The sequence below is a fragment of the Tachypleus tridentatus genome, chromosome 4 (assembly GCF_004210375.1).
Source record: "Tachypleus tridentatus isolate NWPU-2018 chromosome 4, ASM421037v1, whole genome shotgun sequence".
Classification (NCBI taxonomy): Eukaryota; Metazoa; Arthropoda; class Merostomata; order Xiphosura; family Limulidae; genus Tachypleus; species Tachypleus tridentatus.
Genome location: NC_134828.1, coordinates 31,239,240 through 31,260,746, shown reverse-complemented (window position 1 = coordinate 31,260,746; position 21,507 = coordinate 31,239,240). Strand labels below are relative to the sequence as shown.

Here is a 21,507-nt window from a genome sequence, read left to right as displayed (position 1 = left end):
TTTAGCACAACCTTGTTCCGTGGTACCAACCATGTAACCATTCTGTGCTTGTAACCATTTTCATGCTATTACTTTTAAATTAGTGAGCTCATGTTCACAAAATTTGGCTGATTATCAGTAAACATTGCAAGGATTCCTTACACAAAATATCGGATCTTTTTATTGACTCTTAAGGTTTGTTAAGCAGTGTTTTTCTTGGGCCTTTTTTGTTTTTGCATGTTACTTATCAGACATGCAAAGTAATTTTCATTTTAAGATCAAAAATACTTTTATGCATCCTTAAATTTTCAATTTGTACACATGAAATCCTTATGATGTCCAGATAGTTTTAGCAAATGATTCTTGACAAAAAACTTTATATTTATATTATTTTTACTAACAAATATCTCTATGGGTTTGGTCAAATTGACTGACCCTGTAACCACCATATAAAATTAGGAAATGAAACTAAATTATGCTTTTTTTGTTCTATAATTACTACAGATTATAAAATGAGAAATAAATGTTTATGCTAAATGGCTTGACCCTTTCTAGATGGGTCATGGGTGAAAGGTCATGTTGTCACTTTTGTGGACTTGTATTCAAAATTTTATTGAACCCCTATTTCATGAATTTATTTCCTTGAAGTTTGGTATTAAACTGTAGATTACAATTCAGATTTTAATATTATAGGTTATTTAATGTTTTTTAATTTAAAAATAAATATTAACCCTTTTACAAGGGGTCAGGGTTCAAAGGCTATATCATCACATTTGTTGACTTGTATTCAACATTTTATTGAACTGTTGTTTTATAAATTTATGTCAATAAGTTTGGAATCAACTTGTAGATTATAATTCAGACTTTAATATTGTGTATGAGTTAATTTCTTACTTTAAAGGTAAATATTAAAAGAAAACATCCAAACATAGAATTTAATGAGTCACATGGTATGTTGAATGCATCACTGTTAAAATTAGATGTTTGTGATGTCAAAATACTAAGTCTGTAGTTTCATACAAATTAAGAACTCAAATTACTATTACCAAGCTAGAATATAAAATAAGTACCTCGTATCTTTTTTATTTTGTTGAGATACGGCTTATGTACTAAATCAAACATGGTGGCCCCATTCAACTATTTTCATTTTTGAAATGGTCCTTTATTTACTCTTACTACAGTGTATGACAAGTTTTCTGTTGTGGAGATTTGTCAGTGTGAACAAGTAATTTAGGTTGTGAATAATCCTGATTGCTTATGCATAGAGTAACTAGGCTTTACTGTAGTTTAGTTTACTACTTCTAGTTAGAGAACCCTACCACGACATTTTAAAAGTTTTTTTCAGTGGCCATAAGTAGACAAATATAGAAGAATTTATATATATTACGGAGAGAGTAAAAAAGAGTTACCAATCATAGGAAAATGAAATAAACAAAATATTTCCATATAAAAGAAAACAAAACTGAATGGAATACTTCAAATGACAATAATGAACTTCTAATGATAACGTCTTTCAATTTACGAGTTTTTGTAGATGCTCTCTAGGACTGAGATGTTCTAACCACCACAAGATGCTTAGTGAAATACATCTGTTTTTCCTAGATTTTAAAATAAAATCTTAGATCCTGAAAATCAGTAAAAACATACAAATGTATAATTTGATTTATTAAGATGTTGCATAAGTATCGGTCAGCTAATAGTATATATATATTTGAGAGATTTGTTGGGTCCAATGGCACAGAGGCTAAAAATAGTTATTGTGTGCATGTGAATAAAGGTGTATGAAGAGTTTAATTTAAAAAAAAAAGTAGATTTTGGTGTTTTATAACTTGTCTAGATACAGAGATTTCATGTCAAACTTTTTCCAAATATAACAGACACTTAGCAGGAGAAATTGCACAAGAATGGGGAGACCTGACTGAGAAAAGTGCAGAAAGGGAACACTTAGAGAAACTTGCAAAAGAAATTGTACCATATCACATGTCGCACAATGCAGAGGCTGAAGCATGTGATTTACTGATGGAGATTGAACAGCTTGATGTTCTTGAAAATTATGTTGATGAAGATGTTTACCCTCGTGTCTGTCTGTACCTGACCAGGTAAGGGAAGTTGAATGTTGACAGGTGAAATTTTTCAAATAGTTCTTTGAGAAAGTTTTATGGATTATTCTGAAATACCCAGCACTGATGAGGATCAAACCATTACTTAGAAACTGATGGTAAAAATGAGAAAAACTAAACATGCAGTAGAAGTTAGTATGCTTCTTGTAAAGCTATGTGTGGTAACGTGTACATTATAAATTCTCTGCTATATTTTAAGGTTTTTCTAAAACCTACTTTGTTAATCCTTCTGAACTCAAAAGGGCATTAATTTGGTTAATTATTATTGGTTGCTGGTGTTTTCTAAAAGAGTGGGTTTATAACAAAAAGTAACCGGTTAAGGTTAGCCAGTAGTTTGTGTCATTATTTCTATCAGTAAATGTATGTATATGGTGGGTGACTTCTTATTTTACAGCTAGTTATCAATCCCAATGCTAACAAGTATGAACTAACATATTATAAAAGATTACTTCCATGATTGCTTGTTTGTTGTAAAGTTACCAATAGATCTAAATCCATTTTTGGTGAAAATGTTACTTTTTCACTTTTTGTATCACTTAGTATGGAAAAAGTTGCTTTCTTTACATGACCTTGTTAGTTGGATTTATATGAAGCATAGACACAAACATGTTTGTAAAGCACATGGTTACAAGTATATCAACTGAACATTTGTTAGTATGAACTAAGATTTTTGAATTTTCATTATTTGTGATGACAAAGCTCGCACATGTGATGAAGAATGAATATTTCAGTTTTTACCACATTATCATAACATGAACCAGATCTGACTTTTGGTGATATTAAAATACATACTTTCTAATGCGAAAATAACTTACCTTTTATACTATAATACAAATTGATCTTAAAAATAGTCAGTACATATTAAACATAAAACTGATAGAGTATAAATCATAGTATCTACACAGATAAGAATTTACATATAGAAGATTCAAAGTAATCAAATTACTTATGTATTCAGAAGTACACCACAAATATCTTTCATAAAATGTGCTTAAAATGCACATATCTTACCATTTTTATCATTGAGTGGTTCACATCTGCTATACTTGTAGTGTTGTTATTACTCCAAGTACATGCACTACATACATTTACCTTTTCTCTTTGTCCAGTTAAATGTGTGAAGTAGTAAAAGTGTGGGATATGAGGGGACTTTCCACAAAACTTGTCAGCAGAACGATTGGTCAACAAGAAGCCTTGGGGCTATGGATTGCATTTTAAATTAGAGGAGTCCTTTTAATCAAGTTCGAATAAACCTGCTGCTGTCAAACGTGCTTGTAAAACTAACAGTCAACTTCACAAAATATTGTTTGTTCCATTATGTTTTTCTTCAAAAAACAATACAAACACAATTACATAATTAGAGAAAAATCATTTTATCTTGATTAGTGTCAAAGTAATAATGTTATACAGAGTCAAAGTCATTACAAAATCATATTTTAATTACTTTTTCTGTATGTTGTTTTCAGGTGTTTTTAGAAATTGTAATATTTATTTTGTATAAAAACCCTAATTATTTTGTTGTATATTGTACCTGAACAAGATTGGTGCTGTGTCACAATATGTATGCTCTCTATGTAAAAAACCCTTCACTATGTTTATAACTTATTGGTTTACTATATTGTATTGGCGTAATGTGCTACTATACACAACTGTGCTATTTAACTTCCTCACACAAATGAAGCTATGCACATGCATTTTTTCTGGTAAGGTGTGCTCCTAATATATGCACAGTTTTTATTACACATATCTTCAGCTGTTTATTTTCAAATTCCTTAACATGCCTATGTGTGTGTGTGTGTATATATTACATTTTAAAGTATTTTGAGTCCATATCAGACAATTGACCATACAAGCATTTGATGGTGACTGACATCAAGCAGATTGTATTTTGTGAAACTATGGTTTTAAAAACAAAGTAAATAGAAATATTAATCTGTAAGTGTCTGTCATGGCAAATATGGCATGCACAAACATGCTATTGGAGAATATGCTAAAAGTTCTGATTCTTAGCCCAAGGGTTATTTTGTAGATGTGCAATTTACCCAACATGCAAAACATGAACTGTTTGCTATGAAGGAATAACTTAAGTTTGGAGTTTGTTAAGCAAGAAAATCTGAGTTATCATAACTTGCTTCAAGTTACAGTATACTACTGATCCAATATAACATAAATGTATTCAGAGCAGTTGTCATATTGAGTAGCTTAATCAACTGAACTTCATCAAGTAAACTTTGTCAGTTCAGATAGCTCATTATTATTACCATTGTAGTATTACCCTTTGGCCACCCTAAAAAGTACAATAAGTGCAGCAAATACAAATGAAATACTGAAATAGTCTTCCAACCTCACTGTATATACAGAAGAGAGAAGCTTCAGTTATAACTTGCAGGCTTAGGGTAAACTGTGGAAGTACATATGTGCAGAAATGTCTCAGTTAGAAAACATTATTACTTTGAAATTCATCACAATTTTAGTTTTGAATGCTGTTGTTTAAAAAGATTAATTAATACTTAGAATGAGAAGATGAGTAGAATGGTGTAGACAAGTGTAACAATTAGCTTTAATAACTTGGTAAAGAAACTATGAAAATGGATGTTTAATATTAGTTTTGAGAATTTGTATGATATTTGATTAGCTAATAAAATTAACAGTGTTTCTTATGGTAGTAGCGTAGGATTAAATAGTGGTGTATCATCGTGCAGTATACTTATAAAGAAGCACATTATGCTAATATAATAATAGGTAAGCAAACAATGATTTATAAGCTCAATTGTGGAATATACATCATGTTTCAATACAACATTGGCATGTCTGTCTTCAGGTATGGTAAGTACTTAGCAATACAAGTTTCATAAATCATCATGAAGACAGAAGACACAGATTAAATGTGAAGAAAATGGTGTTAGCAGGTGACAGGTTTTGGTAGAGATCAAGTTCTGCAGGCCGCTTTATATAATTCCTGGAAGAGAACTGTACTCATATAGCTGACTTGCTAGTTACTTAATGAAGAGTGTTAAGATATATCTGATATTTATATATGAAGTTTAGGAGCTGTCACCTGTACCTAAGTTGAATCGTACCTTTCTAAATATTTCCTGCACATGTATTCACAAACAGTTTCCTGACTTACCATGATTGGTTGTATGTTGTGTCCCCCTTTCTGGTAACTATTTTGTGCCAAATTCCTAATTTATATCAGTTTGTTGAATAATTTCTAACAAAAACTACAAATAGTAGATTTTGAACTAAAATCCTAATTTGAGTGAAAATTGGTTAAAATAAAAGGAAGTTTTCCAAGTGAGAAAAGAAGAAACATTAAGGGATTTAATTTTAAAAACATAGAATTATGTACATCAGAGAGGAAAATCTTTCTTATATTGAAATTTGATAAATAATGGATAACAAACATTGAACATAATGTTGATATTTGAATGATAGAGAATAACCAATATTAGAATATAAAATGTCATGTAATGAGCTAGTTTCTCCCTTTTTACTGCCATCAATTAAGGGTGAACCAAAAATATAAATATTTAGTATAATTTTTCTAAATGTTATCAAGGCTTACACTTATTTTATGAGGATGCACATACAGGTACATGTGTATGTAAGTGAAGATCCATTCTTGTACCTTTCTTCATGCAGTTATTGTATTTCATAAACCAGTTCCGAAACCTCAGTGTTACTGTCTTTAGTGGGAAGAATAAATCAATTTACCATATTTCAAGCCTTCAAACATAATACAAAATCAGGAATAATTTAATAAATAAGAAATGAAGAAAACTGAAACCATCGAATAATCAAATAAAAACAAAGACCCTAACTTTAATATACATAATATTTTCTCATACTCAGTGAGAATATGAAAAGACAACAACAAATTGAAGTAAAATTATGACTAATGTATATTAAAGAATATTTTATAATGAATGGTACACTGATTTATGGGCCCATATAAACCAACACTGTCACATTGAAGGATAAACATGTGATTATTTATATAGAAACATATTTGACAGTATGTGACTTCTACTGACCAGATAATATATTTGAGAATTTCTATTACAATAAGAGTTTCTTTCATTTCAAGATATGGTTCAGAAACAAAATTGATATATGGTGAAAAGTATATATATAAACATAGAAGAGTATCGAAGCTTTATTTACATGAAGTTCATAAAAATAAAATTGAACTGTTCTCTTTGTATTTTTGATATTGAATGTACAAAAATGTTTTTAACCAAAATATAATTATTCTGATAATATTAGATGAGTTGTAGGTCTGTGAGCTGTATAGTTTATATTGTCTAATAGCTGTTTGATGTATTTGTTTAAAAATTAACAACCTTTTTTATCAATTATTAAGACCACAGAGAATGTTTTCCAATCAATGTTTAGTATTTTCCTTCTGATCTTCTGAAGATGGTGGAAAGTTTTCCAGTAAAACATGCAGAGTTTTTAATTGTATATTTTACTTTCAACTTGTATAGTTAATTATTGTGTATTTTTCAATGTTGAATGTTCTTACTTATGAAATATATACTCAAGAATGGTCATATAATGTATTAAAATTAACAATTAGTAATTGTTATGAAAATTAAAATACATAAATGATATATATTGACTAATTTATTTTTACAACATGTTGAAAGTGGCATGCAGAATATCTTCATTCTGGTTTTATCTAAGATTAGATTTGTTTTTATTTAATGTTTATTGTTGAAAAGCTCTCAAAGTAATATTAAAAGTAACTTAAGCATTCAACCACATTAGTAATTTTAACTCGGAACATGTGTTTCATTGGAACTAAAACTAGTAATTCCTAAATCTTTGTATGTTTCAAGAATTTTTGTTTTGGTATATGCTTAAAAGTATTTGTTTTTTAGTTGTGTTCCTTATGTTCCTGAACCTGAAAACACTTACCTTCTAAAGACTGCTCTGTCCCTTTTCCGGAAGTACAATCGTTACCCTGAAGCTCTAAGACTGGCTATGCAGTTAAATGATTTGAAGCTTGTAGAAGAAATATTTACTTCTTGTAAAGACAAGTTAGTTTTTCCTTAATATCTTTGAGTTATTTTTAAAATTAATTTAAAGGTGTTTTATCTTTTGTAGTTCAATGTTTGTCACTGGTAAAGAAAGTTTTGTTTTGGTTTGCCACACTTGTTATCCTGAAAGAAACAATGCAGTATTAGTTTTGTAAATGCTTGATAAATATTGATTTGTTGTGCAAGCATGCTCGACGTGGGTGGAACTTATGCCATTGTTTTTATTACCTTTTTATTCTGTAATGCCCCTTCCCCCTCCTTAATTTCCCAAATTAAGGAACTCTATTATTCCAAAGTCAATTCTTCCGGTATACATTCAGTGTTTATGGAGAAGTTGGAAGATTTTCAAATGGTTCTTCAATAAAATTACTTAAAATCCAAATAAAAAAACCTTGTTTCTAAAACCTTGTTTCCAAATTGTTAAAACACTATGTTAACGATAACTGGATGACAATTTATTTTTTTCTACAAGTCTACAGAAACATAACATTGTTTTTAGTTGTATTGTGGGGCTAGACTCTTGAAACTTCATCCTAATACTTGTTAATAATTCAAGTGATGAGAACAGTATTTACGTTTTGTTGATAATTTACTGGAAACATTTTATAATGTCATTTGTTTTTCATTTAAAATTTGTATTTGGTCATCCTTAATAATAATAAAACCATTAGCACCAATTTTGTGTTTGCCAATACTTCGCTTTTCTGATGATGTATTGAGTAAATTGACTTGTAATCAAAACTAAAAAAAAAGAGGTACTGGTTTAGCTTTCTGTGAATTACTTATTTTCATGTATTCTCAGTATGAACTCTGCTGGATTGAACAGTGTAGAGTTAATGTATATAATAAATAAACCAAAAACTGTTAACTCTGAATGTATAACTTAAAATTATAAGCTTGAATTTAAGAAAAAAACAACATTTTTTGTAGCTCTATCCAGAAACAGATGGCATTCATGTTAGGAAGGCAGCAGATTTTCCTGGAGCTGAATGAAGATTTAGATGATTATGATGATCTGGTTGAGACTATGTCTAATTCACATTTAAACAACCATTTTTTGGCTTTAGCCAGAGAGGTAAGCTTGCAGACAAGAGATTTGCTAAAACTGAAAATTTATCTTTACTAGATTGAAAAACATTAATACAGTTACTCCCATTAGTAAAACCCTCCAGTGGCTTGATGGTAACTCTGCAGATTTATGACTCTAAAGTTTGAGTTTCAATATCCATGATGGACAGAGCACAGATAGCTCATTGTGCAGCTTTTTACTAAACAACAACAAAGCACCTTTAAGTTCTTACTTATGAGGTTGGTGGATCAGATTGACTTTGTAACTATCAGTATCCATAGTTTAACTTTTAATATGTTATGTGTATCTCCATGAAATTTGACAAGCTTTCAGTGAATATTACAAATTTTTTATACATGAAAGAATCATATTATTTAGTTAAATATTTTTGCTAAAGATTTGTCAATGAATATATGAAGTCATAGTGTTGACTACTCTGAGCACGAAATGGTTTTCATCTTAAGATTAAAAATTTCTTTGTGTGAAAATTTTCATATTCTTTGTACTTAAACTTCTTATTTTATCTGGTATTTTCTTTACCTGAACTGTACATATACTTAATTGATTTGGTTCTAGAGATTGTGCTAATGAAATGTGAAATCTGTAAGATATAGTTTTTTTTTTTTTTTACACATGACAAGCTGGTGGGTGAGCTATTCAGGGTCTGAAAGTGGACAAGTGCATTAAATAATAAATTTTTTTGTAGAAGTTGTAGAAAAAAATCAAAACTAAATAATTTATTTTTCTGAAACTATGTATCTTTGGGAAAGTTATTGTCAAATTTAAAACAATTTCATCCACTAGTTTTATTTTTTGAATAAAATGTGAGAGTTCTTAAAACATAAGTACCTGATAGTCATAAAGTTAAATCTTTACAGCCTTTATATGTAGCACCAGAACTTTTTTTTTTCATTCACCTGGGAAAACTTGGGAAATTGTGATTTCTGAGTGCTCAGACTTTTCTGTAATTAACCAATATGAATATTCTGTTTCACTCTGCATATATGTTTAGAAATTAAAATATTTCTGATTATGTCTCTCAGAGGTGGATATAAAAATGTGGAAGGGAAATTGTAACTTGATTTGAAACCATTCTTGTTAATGTTAACATTATAAAAGATAGTTGCATGTACTTAAAAATTATTCAATAAATATGGTGTAAGAGAAAAATATTTTTTCTCTGATGTTTTTTGAACCTGGATTCTTTATTTTAGCTAGACATTATGGAGCCCAAAACTCCTGAAGATATCTACAAATCTCATTTAGATAATACAAGTAAGTTTTATCTGGTTTGAGCTGAACAAAATAAAATATTTAATGTTTCAGTGTTAAATAGCCAACTCCAGTGAAACATGCATTCAAGCATGACATTTATTATGAATATTAAACATTGGTTATATTCTTTCACCAGTATGATATACTTAGCACTTGCTCACAAGATTTTCTTCAGGATAAAAGTCTTGACAATCAATCACTGATGGTAGACAAGAGGTAGATCTGAAATATAATTTTTGCATGGCTGTGTTTTGAAATATATAATGGGCTGATTAGTATGAATTGTTAAAATACATCTGCAGACAAGCATAATTTTAATTACAAATAGTAGCTGTGGAAAGTTTTGTTGTAAAGGTTTGAATTTCTAATTTAGTGCTCCTGTAGGATATAGTGTTGTGTAGTCTATTTATGATCCTTTACTGGCTTGCAATTCAGTATTCTAGTAATGTTACATTGGGTCTGGCATGGGCAGGTGGTTGAGGCATTCGATTCATAATCCAAAGGTTGCGGGTTTGAATCCCCATCACATCAAACATGTTCACCCTTTCAGTTGTGGGAGTGTTATAATGTAATGGTCAATCCCACTATTGTTGGTAAAAGAGTAGCCCTAGAGTTGGAGATGGGTGGTGATGACTAGCTGCCTTTCCTTTAGTCTTACACTGCTAAATTAGGGATGGCTAGTGCAGGTAGCCCTCGTGTAGCTTTGCATGAAATTCTAAACAAACAAACAATATTATGTTAATTCCTTTTTGAAATCTTTATTTCAGTGATTTGGAGGTTATTTGATTAATTAGACTAAAATGTAGAAACAGAGTAATAGTTGATGCTGTTGAAGACTTGTTGGTTACTTGACCTATTTAAAGTTCTGGTGACAACAAATTGCTTAACACAGTTTTTTACATACACACAATTATTTCAAAATTGTTAACTTTCAAATATGTTTCCTAAAGCTGGGATTAATTTCACTTACAGCTGTTTTTTATGAGTTTTTTTTTTCTAAAACAGTTAAAATTTAGTAAATTATAATAAGATTTTATCACTTACTAACTATATTGAATATGGTCCAAACAAAAAATGTCCCTTTAGTGATTGTTGTTTAGTGTGATTGAGGAAATTGTACTAATTATTATATCTGTTTTGAACTGTTAAGTTTGATTCAGTTACATCGAGTAAGTAAATATTGATAAAATACTTCAAAAGTGTTTTGTTTATGTGATCTAGTCAGCCAACAACTTTTCAGAAATGTCATTGCTACTTAAAACACCACCTAATTTGGTTTTATTTAATCTCGCCACTGCATGTGATTGTAAATTTGGGTTTAGAAAGGTACAATAACCTGCTATTTAACTAGTTCAGTTCTTATAAACATTTGACACCAGCATTATTCTAACATCAGTAGTAAACACTGTTATAGAAGAAACTACAAAGGCAACATAAATAAAAAATAAAATAAAATACTTTAAAAAAAACCTGTAAAATTAACCATATTTAAATAAGTTATAGTTGATCTGAGCCTTGTTATTAAAAACTTAACTAATGTTGTGAATTATTGGTGTTCAATATTTAATTTTCTGCATGAAATGATAATGTTATTTATTTTGTAAGATGGTATGTGTTTTTCAGGGGTTTGTTGTGCAACATTTCATGTTTTTTTGTAAGTTAACTGAAAACCAAGTCTTATTTTAAAAGGCATTACATTTTATTTAAGCACATGTTAAAAATATGTAAAGGCATTAGCTTGGATCAGCCTTTCAAACAAAAATTATAATTAGCTGCTGTCTATAAGCTTTTGATTGCTCTCTACCAGGTTAGTTTATGTTACCAGTAGAATATTTAGTTGTAACAAAATAAAGTCTGTTTCATTTCCATCAATGGTTGATGTTACAGCTTGGTCAGTCTTTGGTAAATTGAAATATACCAGTGTAAAAATAGAAAGGTCCTTGCACAATACGGTTTTACAATATAATTCTGCACTTTTATGTACATTTATTTTTGGAAATCCTAGAAAGCTTATTCTTATTTTTAAAGTATGTTATTTCATAGTTTTATTATTAAATATTGAGTTTCTAAATTTCTTCTTTAAGTCACTAAATGTAGACATTTGAATATTATAATAGATTTCAATTCATATTTCAGGGCCAACTTTTGGACAGGGAGGCAATGTTGATTCAGCAAGACAGAACTTAGCATCTAGTTTTGTTAATGGACTGGTCAATGCTGCCTTTGGCCAGGATAAGCTACTTGTAGAAGATGGAAATAAATGGTTGTATAAAAACAAAGAACATGGTTTGTAATTTTCTCTACTTTTGATAAGTTAATGTTGTATGAAATTTTATTGTTTGTTTATTCTCTGTATGCAATATCTTATTACTAAGTTGAACTGTTAAACATTTTATTACTTTAGTAAATCTTCACAGGCAGTTTTCTAGAGTAGTTGGCTATTCTTCATCAGGAACGTACGGTTAGGGGTTAAAGAGAGAAAAATAAGTACAGGTCAAGTGTTTGTTGAGACAGACGTGAAAGCTTACCAGTCCTAAGTAAACAGGGAGTTAGGGTACGTGTGTTAGGCATTGGAATTTTCAAGGCATGTGTTTAGCTCTTGTTATAAAATATGAAAAAGAATGACAAAGGTGAAAATAAATGTTACAAAGAAGAGTGTTGACAACAATAACTTAGTACTAGGTTGAATACAGGAAACAGTTCTTTAATATATGGAAAAATGCAGCAATAGCTTATTTAAAAAAGTGGAAACTTAACTTTAAAGACTTAATGTAACATTTATAGGTATTCAAACAAAAAATTAAAGTATGAGTAGAAAACAATATATAGGGAGAATAGAATAAAAGTATGGATTAATCCTTACAGGTATGAAGAATGGTAATAATAATTTTCAAATGATTGAATGATAATTAATTCCAGAATAAATAGTGAGTATGGAACTTTTGTGATTTTAAGAAATGTACAAATGTCAAAACCCACAGAATTAAGATTAATGTCAGTTGGTGTTCAAATCTTCTTTAAATTATTTGTTTTTTTAATTTATTATTAAATTAAAGGAGGTGAGTGAGTTTCTTCATTATTTGTTGTTTTTAAATTTTGAATTGTGGTTGATAACCAGTAGAGCATGTGACAGTTATCTGGTGAATGTCTCAAGGCATTGTTGTATTAGATATTGGTAGTGTTTTCAGTTGATTGGACAGTGTAATTATAACTCATTTTAGTAATTGTTTTTCTTTTAAAGGATCAATAGCACTTTTTATAGTTCTTGCTGTCAGGGCAGAGTTAATTGAATTTGAAGGTTTGGCTGAATGTATTATATTTTTTGTCTGAGTGGTGACAGTTTTTTTGTAGTTTGAGTATAGATTAGTTCTGATAGAGATTAGTGTAGAAAACTATGTTTTAAAGTCAGTTACAGTTATGTGTATCAGAGTAATTTAAAGTAAATTTCACCAAACTATTGAAGGAGTTAGTATGTCCATAAAGGGGTTATAGGGAGTCTTCATTTTCATTGCAGAAAAAAAAAATCATTAATGTAGTATCCACAGATCGTAGATTTCTCAGTATAATGTTCTAATAGTCTAGTTTCTAAATCTTTCTTTAACATTTTGCTCTAGATTAGTACCAGTTTGGTACTCATGGCTCTATTTATTTTTTTAAAATAAAAACTTTATCTATGAATGAGTCTGCCTAAGTATAAGTGTCAAGTTCTGTACCTGTCAGAGTTGCTTTATGGATTGTTTGTTTGAAGAGAAGACACATTAACAGTGCAAAAAAGTGCACGTATTTGAAGGGCAGTCCTTTGCCGTTAATTTTGAAAGATCAGTTGCTTCATGTTTTTGATACAAGTTGATAGGCTTCAAGGGATATCTTTGATACAATGGTTGAAGTAGGTAGACAAGTTTGTCAGTCGGCATAGAAATGATAGGGCAACCGAGATCATTAGGTGTGTGTATTTTCGTTAATATGTAAAAATAATATAAAGTGAGGTGTTTAGGGAAAAATATGTTGCAACCTGTGTGTTTCTTTTTCTTTATATTATAAAGTATCCTCAGTAGTTGTAATGAATTGGATTGTAGGGTCCACTTCTTTATCATAGTTAATAGCTGAGATTTGGGTAATCTTTGGTGATATATTCATTTTTGTTAAAGGTGGCAATTATGGGACTTTTGTCAGCAGGATTAGTTGCAATGTTTTGTTTTGGTAAAGTTAGAATGGTACATTTATTATAAAATATTATATACCTTAGAATTAAAGTTCATGATTTCAGCCTTTTCAGTTGAAGTAACAAAGGTATTTAAATTGAGTGTGATCTTGTGACGTGACTGTCAGTATTGCTGGATTTTTTGTGTGAAATTTCTCAAAGACTTGTGCTGCGAGCAAATTCTTGTAAACCAAAAGTAATTTTGAAACTGTTTAGATTGTTAAATGTAGGACATGGGTTGAGACCTTTAATGAGTAGGTTAATTTCAGCTTTAGATTATGTTTTGGCATAAAGCTAATGGTTCTGAAAAGTGTTTTCAGGGTATGGCTAATTGGACAAAGGAGTAACTGAATTGAATGGATCAAGAAAACAACTGTGATCTGTTTTCTGCTATAAGTTTATGTTAGAGCTGTTTACAAGGTGGAGTTATCTCTCATGTGTGTACTTTGTTATCAAGATTTGGAACTCTGATATATAATCATTTTGTTTTCCTTTCATCTTGAATGGAAAGCTGACTGATTGGTTGGTTTTCTTGCTTTTTTTTTCAAAAAATGTTTGAGCTTTGTTGATGAAAACATTGTTTTTGTTCAGCAGGGGAAAATATGTGTTAAATTTATAGTGGTGATGTTCTTGTCAGAATAGATTATTGTTTTTTGCAGAAGCTGTGCGAGATACATAAATTTAATTGAGGTGAAGTTTAGAATGTTTCTGTTTTGAACAAAACTAGTTGTTGTAGACTTCTATAGTAATGCCTGGCATGGCCCACGTGGTAAGGGCACTTGACTCGTGATCTGAGAATTGCAGGTTCGGATCCTTGTTCTACCAAACACACTCACCCTTTCAGCCATGGAAACATTATTATAATGTGTGGATTAACCACACTATTCATTGGTAAAAGAGTAGCCCAAGAGTTGACAATGAGTAGTGATGATTAGCTGCCTTTCCTTTAGTCTTACAATGTGAAAGTAGGAATGGCTAGTGCAGGTAACCCTTGTGTGGTTTTGTACAAAATTCAAAACAAACCAAAAATTAAACCAATTCTATAGCAGTGGGAAGTTTTAAGCTCAGAGAATTAGGTATGATCTGATCTTGGAAGTTAAACTCAAACAGTTTTATATGATGAATGTATCTCAGGTACTTTTTACTAACTTCTCTATGTTTGAAAGGTTCTACAGTGCTAAAAGTAGAACATTGTATATTAGTAGAAGAGAGAAGTTGTTTTAAATGAGGAAGTTTCTGTGTGAGTTCTTGAGGAAGGGGTAGAGATAAAGGTAATACCTGGAAGTTCAGAAGGTATGTGGCATACAAGTATAGGTTATTTTGGTTGTGGATACAGAAAAAAACCCAAAAACCTCTGGGTTAGTTAACAGCAGGGATAGCAGAGAGTCTGTAAGTATTGGGTTTGAGGAGTTTAGAGTGGATTGTATTAATCTTTAGGTGAGGTAGGATGTAGTTAATAACACTCATTGAAGTTACACAAAAACAATAAGATTCCTTGAAAGGATGGGTGTAGGACATCCCATACTAAGGATTGTATCGTGGTCTGCAGTGTGAAGTTAGTGATGTAAAGGAAAGCTAAACATATGTTGTGTAAGTCTCATGAGTGCATTAAACTTGTCAATTTGCTTCTATAAGGAGTCAATGGTATAAACTTGTTGTGTAGATGGGAGGTCATTATGACAGTTGAAGTTACAGCAGATGGTAGGAAGACCAGTATGATGAATTAAAGTATAGGAAACTATAGTTTGTAAGTCATGAAAACACTTTGTAAGTGGACTTGAGATTAGTTGCAGTATGAAGGATAAGGTAGTTTACATTGTATGATTGTAAATCAAGCTCCAAATCCTGCCTATAAAACGAGGGCTGTTAAAAAAATACGCGGACTGACATCATAAAACAAAATGTACTTTATTTAGAAGTTACAGGTCTAGGACCCCTTCAAAGTACTCTCCTCCCCAACGCACACACTTATCCCAACGGTGTTTCCACTTGTTGAAACAGTCCTGGTACTCTTCTTTTGTAATGTCCTCCAGCTCCTTCGTCGCATTTGCCTTAATCTCGGGAATCGTCTCAAATCTTCTTCCTTTCAAGGGTCTTTTGAGTTTGGGGAACAAGAAAAAAATCGCAAGGAGCAAGGTCAGGTGAGTAGGGGGGCGGGGAAGAACAGTGATCGAGTGTTTGGCCAAAAACTCACGAGTTCTGAGGCACAAATTTTGCAGCAACGTGGTGCATCTTCAATTTTTCGGTCAAAATCTCGTAACAAGATCCAACTGATATCCCACACTCTTCAGCAAGCTCCCTGACAGTCAGACGTGGATTTGCCCGCACCAGGGTGTTGATTTTGTCGACGTGTGGCTCGTCAGTTGACATGGAAGGACGTCCAGGACGCTCATTATCTTCAATGGACTGTCGACCATCCTTAAAACGTTCATGCCACTTGAAACATGCCGTACACTTCATAGCAACATCACCGTAAGCCGTGTTAAGCATAGCAAAAGTTTCAGTAGCAGATTTTCCAAGTTTAACACAAAATTTCACAGCAAGTTGTTGCTCCTTCAGGTCATTCATTCTGAAATCTGCCAAACGAAAAAATTGCACTTCACTTAAAACCGCGTAGCTAATACACAAATGAAGATATCTGCAATCGGGAAATGGCGTCGTAATCAGCTGATCTGTGCGATCCTAGTGATACCAAGCGGATTTCCCTGGAACCAACTGGAGCTGCGCAATTCAAACAGTCCGCATATTTTTTGAACGGACCTCGTAGAGTCACATGTCTGATTCCCAATCAAACTTTTGTTAGTTGTGTTAAATGTCATTATTTAGTTGTACATATGCACACTGTTTGGTAGATATGCTAATAGAAAGAAGCTATCTACTTGTTGGCAGATATATTAAGAATTGTGTGATTGGTACATTATATTAATATTTAGTTATATATATTGTTTGATTGATATGTATGTTAATATTTAGTTGTACAAATATTGTTTAACAGGCATGCTGAGTGCTACAGCTTCCCTTGGGCTTATATTATTATGGGATGTAGATGGAGGTTTAACACAGATAGATAAATATCTCTATTCTTCTGATGAACACATCAAGGTAATGGAAAAAACTGAGGATTTAATGCAGTTAAATTAACTTTATTACATTACAAGTAATGAACAAAGTAATACTGAAAAGAATCTCTTAACCTGGAATATGGGAAAATAGTTCTCCATTATAAACATCAGTATGTTTTTAAATGTTTCAGAAATCTATTTAGTATAGAATTTAACTATTTTTTAGAGTAGTAAAAGCTTTGTTTATTACAGCCACCCTTTGTTTTATGATGATAATTGCACACAAAGAAAATGATTCCAAACCATATATAATTAATAACAATTTGTGAAATAGAAATGTAAACTTGACCATATAATATTTTTTAAAATTTTAGCCTCGTTGTACTGTTTTATCACATTTATAAATTTCACTTTTTTTTTATAGGCAGGAGCCCTTCTTGCTTGTGGCATTGTCAGTTGTGGTGTAAGGAATGAGTGTGATCCAGCCTTGGCACTTTTGTGTGATTACGTCCTGCATAACAGCATGAACATGAGAGTGGGATCCATAATTGGGTAATGCTGTGTTAGCATTACACTTTTATAGTTTCTGGAAAGATATGTTTATATTACATGCAAACTATTTTATTTAATCATAGAATTAACATGTAAGAGTTTTAGCCAAGTTTCTATATACTTTTTTTTTTTTTGACAAACTGTCAAGATGAGCCAAAATTTGAAAAAACAATTACCAAGATTGGCAAAAATAATATAAAATTGATTTCAATATAACAAATGTTTGTCTACAGCACAGAAAATGGGAAAATATGTCTTTCACTTTTTAATGAAGTATTGGATTCTTTCTACTGTTCCTTTGGGTATTCTCAACGTTCATGATGGACCATATGGATTGCTTTTTTCTTTTCTTTTTTAAATGAACTGTTGTATTCCACAAAATTTTTGGTGACATGGTTTAGTAACATTTGAGTCATGAAAGAGCATCTGAACAAAATTACTACCAGTATTTTATGTAATTCAGATTATTACTAGTGATGTAATAATAGTGATTATTACTACCAGTATTGTATGTAATTCAGATTATTACTAGTGATGTAATAATAGTGATTATTACTACCAGTATTGTATGTAATTCAGATTATTACTAGTGATGTTCCCTTTGTACTTTACATAGGAAACTTGTAATTTTACTCAGTTATCTTTGATGATTTGTATTTTTATATTAATTGTTGTTACAGGTGTAAATGTTAGATTGCATGATATGAGTCAGTATATGGAGTCCATCAATAGTGAATCATATAAAAACAAGTCATTTGTTTCAGGATTAATTTGAATATGTTTTCACTGTTATATTTTCATAAAAATTTGTTTTTTTGTTTACCATTATTAAGCTGTATGAAATGTAATCAAATTAGTTTATATCAATGATAATATTAGTAAAATTAACAGTTGATGGAGTATTTGGGTGTGAAAATATAAAGGTTTATAATTGACGCAATACAATATTGTCATCTGTGTATTACTTACAGTATACTGTGAAATAACTCATCATAAATAACTTTTTATTATGCAGTAGCATAGTGAGAGACCTTAAAATAGTCTACTACTAAGTTCACCGAAAGTTTAATTTTTCGTACCAGCTTAGGACTAGCGTATGCCGGTTCTAATAGAGAGGATGTACTAGGATTGCTCTTACCTGTATTGAGTGATTCTAAGTCAACAGTGGAGGTAACTATAAAACTAAGTGTTCTTTTGATTTTTCTATAAGTTGTGACTTCTATTAAAGAAATATAACCAGTGAGAAAATTATATTTTATTACAATCAAATTGTTATACTACCATAAAGAATTGAACACTTTTTAATTATGGCAGGTGACCGAGCATATTTACAAATAAGTATACTTGCGAAATCCCGTACTTCTCTGATTATAAGTATATTGTATGGTTTGAATTTGTACTTGCTGTTTTTGATTAAACCTTTCAAGAGACATGGTTTTAGCAGAAACTTGTACAAGTATCTGGGTGACCCATGTGAATTTGACTTTATTAAAGTTTTAAAAGAGTTATACTGTTTGAATGAAAATATTTACATAGCTCCTTTCACATATTTATTACTTAAAAAGCATGCTAAAACTAACCATATACACCTTGTTATGAAAGAATTGGAAGATTTTCTTTATTTTCTAATAAATAAAAATACTAATCTCAGAGTATGTAGACTTGTACATTTTTTGTCTAAACAACTAAAACCATAATTTCATATTTTTATTTTTTAAATTTTTAATATGTTTCAACAGGGACTACAAATTACTATATTGAACTCATGTAAATTTTTCAGTCGTTATTATTTTTCAGATAAATATCAAAGTCTATTTAGTTATATAACATTTATTTTTATAATGTAATCAGTATCTGAAAAGTTCTCTGAAATTTTGGTGTTTACTCTGTTACGTAAAAGTTAAGACTAGCTTATTAGAAACAGTGTAGTGACATAACTTGGTTTTACTGAAGGTTGTTGGAATGGCTGCATTAGCATGTGGACTGATTGCTGTGGGATCATGTAATGGGGATGTTACATCATCAATCCTCCAGACCCTCATGGAGAAATCAGAAAGTGATTTAAAGGAACCCTATGCCAAATTCCTACCTTTAGGGCTAGGACTGTGTTATCTAGGTAACTAAACACTGTCTGTAATGGATGTTTAAGGTGATTTGTTGTATGTCAGTAATTTGGTGTTCAGTGGAAAAGTTATAACATCATGCAGCTGTGTGTGTGGTCGGTGTTATATTGTTGGGCTCCAGAATTTCACAAATATTCGTTAAGAACATTTTGATTTTGGAGTAAATATTCTGAACATTATGAAAAAGTTGATACTTGTTGTTTTTTTTAATTATTTCTCTTGTGTTCATGTGTTTTCCACTGTATGATTCCAAGAAAGGAATAGTAACATGATATAGATAAATTGGAAAACAAACAAGCCAACAACTTGAGTATTTTTGGAAGGTAGACGTTTTTGAAGAAGGAAGGCCAACCTTCCCAAAGCAGTTGTATTATTAAGTTCTTTGTTTTGTGTATGATATAATATCTTCTTGTTTTTTTTTAATACAAATGATTCATACTATAAAAAGGAACAATTATGTAGAAAAACAAACTATTTCCTGTCTATGTCTTTATAAATATGTTTTGGAGTCTGTTACTGTTTTTATTGTTTTTTTCTTCTGTGTGATGATGTGGTACTTGTCATCTTTTACAAGAGAGTAAGAAAAATCTTTGGAATAATCTTAAAAATATTCATGAATGTGTATGAACACACTTATAGTTTACTTTTCCATGAACAGACTTGGTTTTAACTGTCTGATACTCACTGATTACCTAAGATAACTTAAAAATTAGTTATTTCTATATTTATTTGAAACACCTAGGTAAACAAGAAGGAGCAAGTGCTGTTATTGCTGCCTTGGAAGTAGTGCCTGACCCTTTCAAAAGTATGGCCATGACACTTGTTGACATTTGTTCCTATGCAGGTGAGTTTATTAAGCCTTATGTAAATAATGTTTAAAGCATGTGCATTTTTAAGGTAAATTTTGAGCAGAATTTCTTTACACCTCCGAACAATTGAAAAAACTTTCTTTTTTTTATACGTTTTCTAAAAGTGCCTTAAAATTATAATCTGGAATTTATCCAGACCTGAAATCAAATATAAAAAAATTATTAACAACATATTTATTATGAGAAAGGTATATGCTAAACCAGTGTTGAAAAAGCTGTGGGTGACACATAGCCTCTTTATGAGTCAACTTCAAGCCACCCTTGCATATGAAAATGTGTTCATTTGTATTCAAATCAGTTTTTCTTGGCCTGTGCTGATGAATGAATATTACAGTTCTTGAATTTGTCTGAGGTTGCTTGTGTGTTCTACAGATTATTTTAGGTTGCCAACCACTGCACTAAAAGATGGTAATTAATAAAGATATAATGTTTTCATATTGAAGAATTATGCTTTGTTTTTAATATTTCTACATCTTTTTAATAATGATTCAAATTCAGCACTTTCTAGTTTACTACTGATGAAAATACTGTCATAAACTGTAACTGAAAAGCTGTGGAAAGAATTGTTTAAGTTTCATAGTTTTTATTTCATCAGGAACTGGTAATGTCTTGAAAGTGCAACACTTACTACATGTTTGCAGCGAGCATTATGAACATTCTGAAAAGGTTGGTGTTTTTTGTGCTTTTTTTGTGTGCGTGATTTATTTTTATAAAGTTCTAAAGTGTATCCTGATGTTAAAATACTTTTCTCCCAGATTAAAAAAAAATCTATGTATTTAGGTATTTCAGTTGATAATATGTTAAATATCAGGTAAGATTTTGAAATTTGGTTTACATTGTGTGTGTGACTATCCCAGAAGTAAAAGAAATGGTTGGAGAATGTTGTAAGTAACATGCAACAAATATGTTTTGTCAAATTCTTGATCTATAATTAGTGTAGTGTATCAGTTTTTACTTTGGATTGTGAAGACATGTGAGAAACACATGCTACATTTAACATACTGTTGTAAATGGTCTGTATCTTGGGAAAAAATTTGGGGTTTATTTTGTAAAAGACATAATGCAAAGTCTAGTCCATATATCTATAATGAATTGATATTTTCAGTTGCATTCTGTACAGGCTACATTCACTAATAAGCCTAACTTTGCAAACAACATTTTAAAAAAAGGCTAAAACTAATATACATCTAACATAAATCTCAAGTATCTTGC

The 21,507-nt window shown here is 30.7% G+C and overlaps 1 protein-coding gene across 2 annotated transcripts in view; it reads left to right on the top strand.

Moving 5' to 3' along the window:
• The window catches only part of Rpn1 (regulatory particle non-ATPase 1), a 33,786-nt gene that overhangs the window by 5,416 nt on the left and 6,863 nt on the right, over nucleotides 1-21,507 (top strand). For both annotated transcript variants that reach the window (XR_013027182.1, XM_076497530.1), the window contains exons 5-15: nucleotides 1,857-2,078; nucleotides 6,986-7,144; nucleotides 8,075-8,219; nucleotides 9,428-9,488; nucleotides 11,625-11,774; nucleotides 16,685-16,791; nucleotides 17,176-17,303; nucleotides 18,386-18,473; nucleotides 19,257-19,419; nucleotides 20,169-20,270; nucleotides 20,891-20,961. Coding sequence is in view for 1 of the 2 variants with exons in the window: in XM_076497530.1 (XP_076353645.1) it covers nucleotides 1,857-2,078; nucleotides 6,986-7,144; nucleotides 8,075-8,219; nucleotides 9,428-9,488; nucleotides 11,625-11,774; nucleotides 16,685-16,791; nucleotides 17,176-17,303; nucleotides 18,386-18,473; nucleotides 19,257-19,419; nucleotides 20,169-20,270; nucleotides 20,891-20,961 (1,396 nt within the window). In the remaining variant the exon portion in view is untranslated. The remainder of the gene's footprint in view (nucleotides 1-1,856; nucleotides 2,079-6,985; nucleotides 7,145-8,074; nucleotides 8,220-9,427; nucleotides 9,489-11,624; nucleotides 11,775-16,684; nucleotides 16,792-17,175; nucleotides 17,304-18,385; nucleotides 18,474-19,256; nucleotides 19,420-20,168; nucleotides 20,271-20,890; nucleotides 20,962-21,507) is intronic.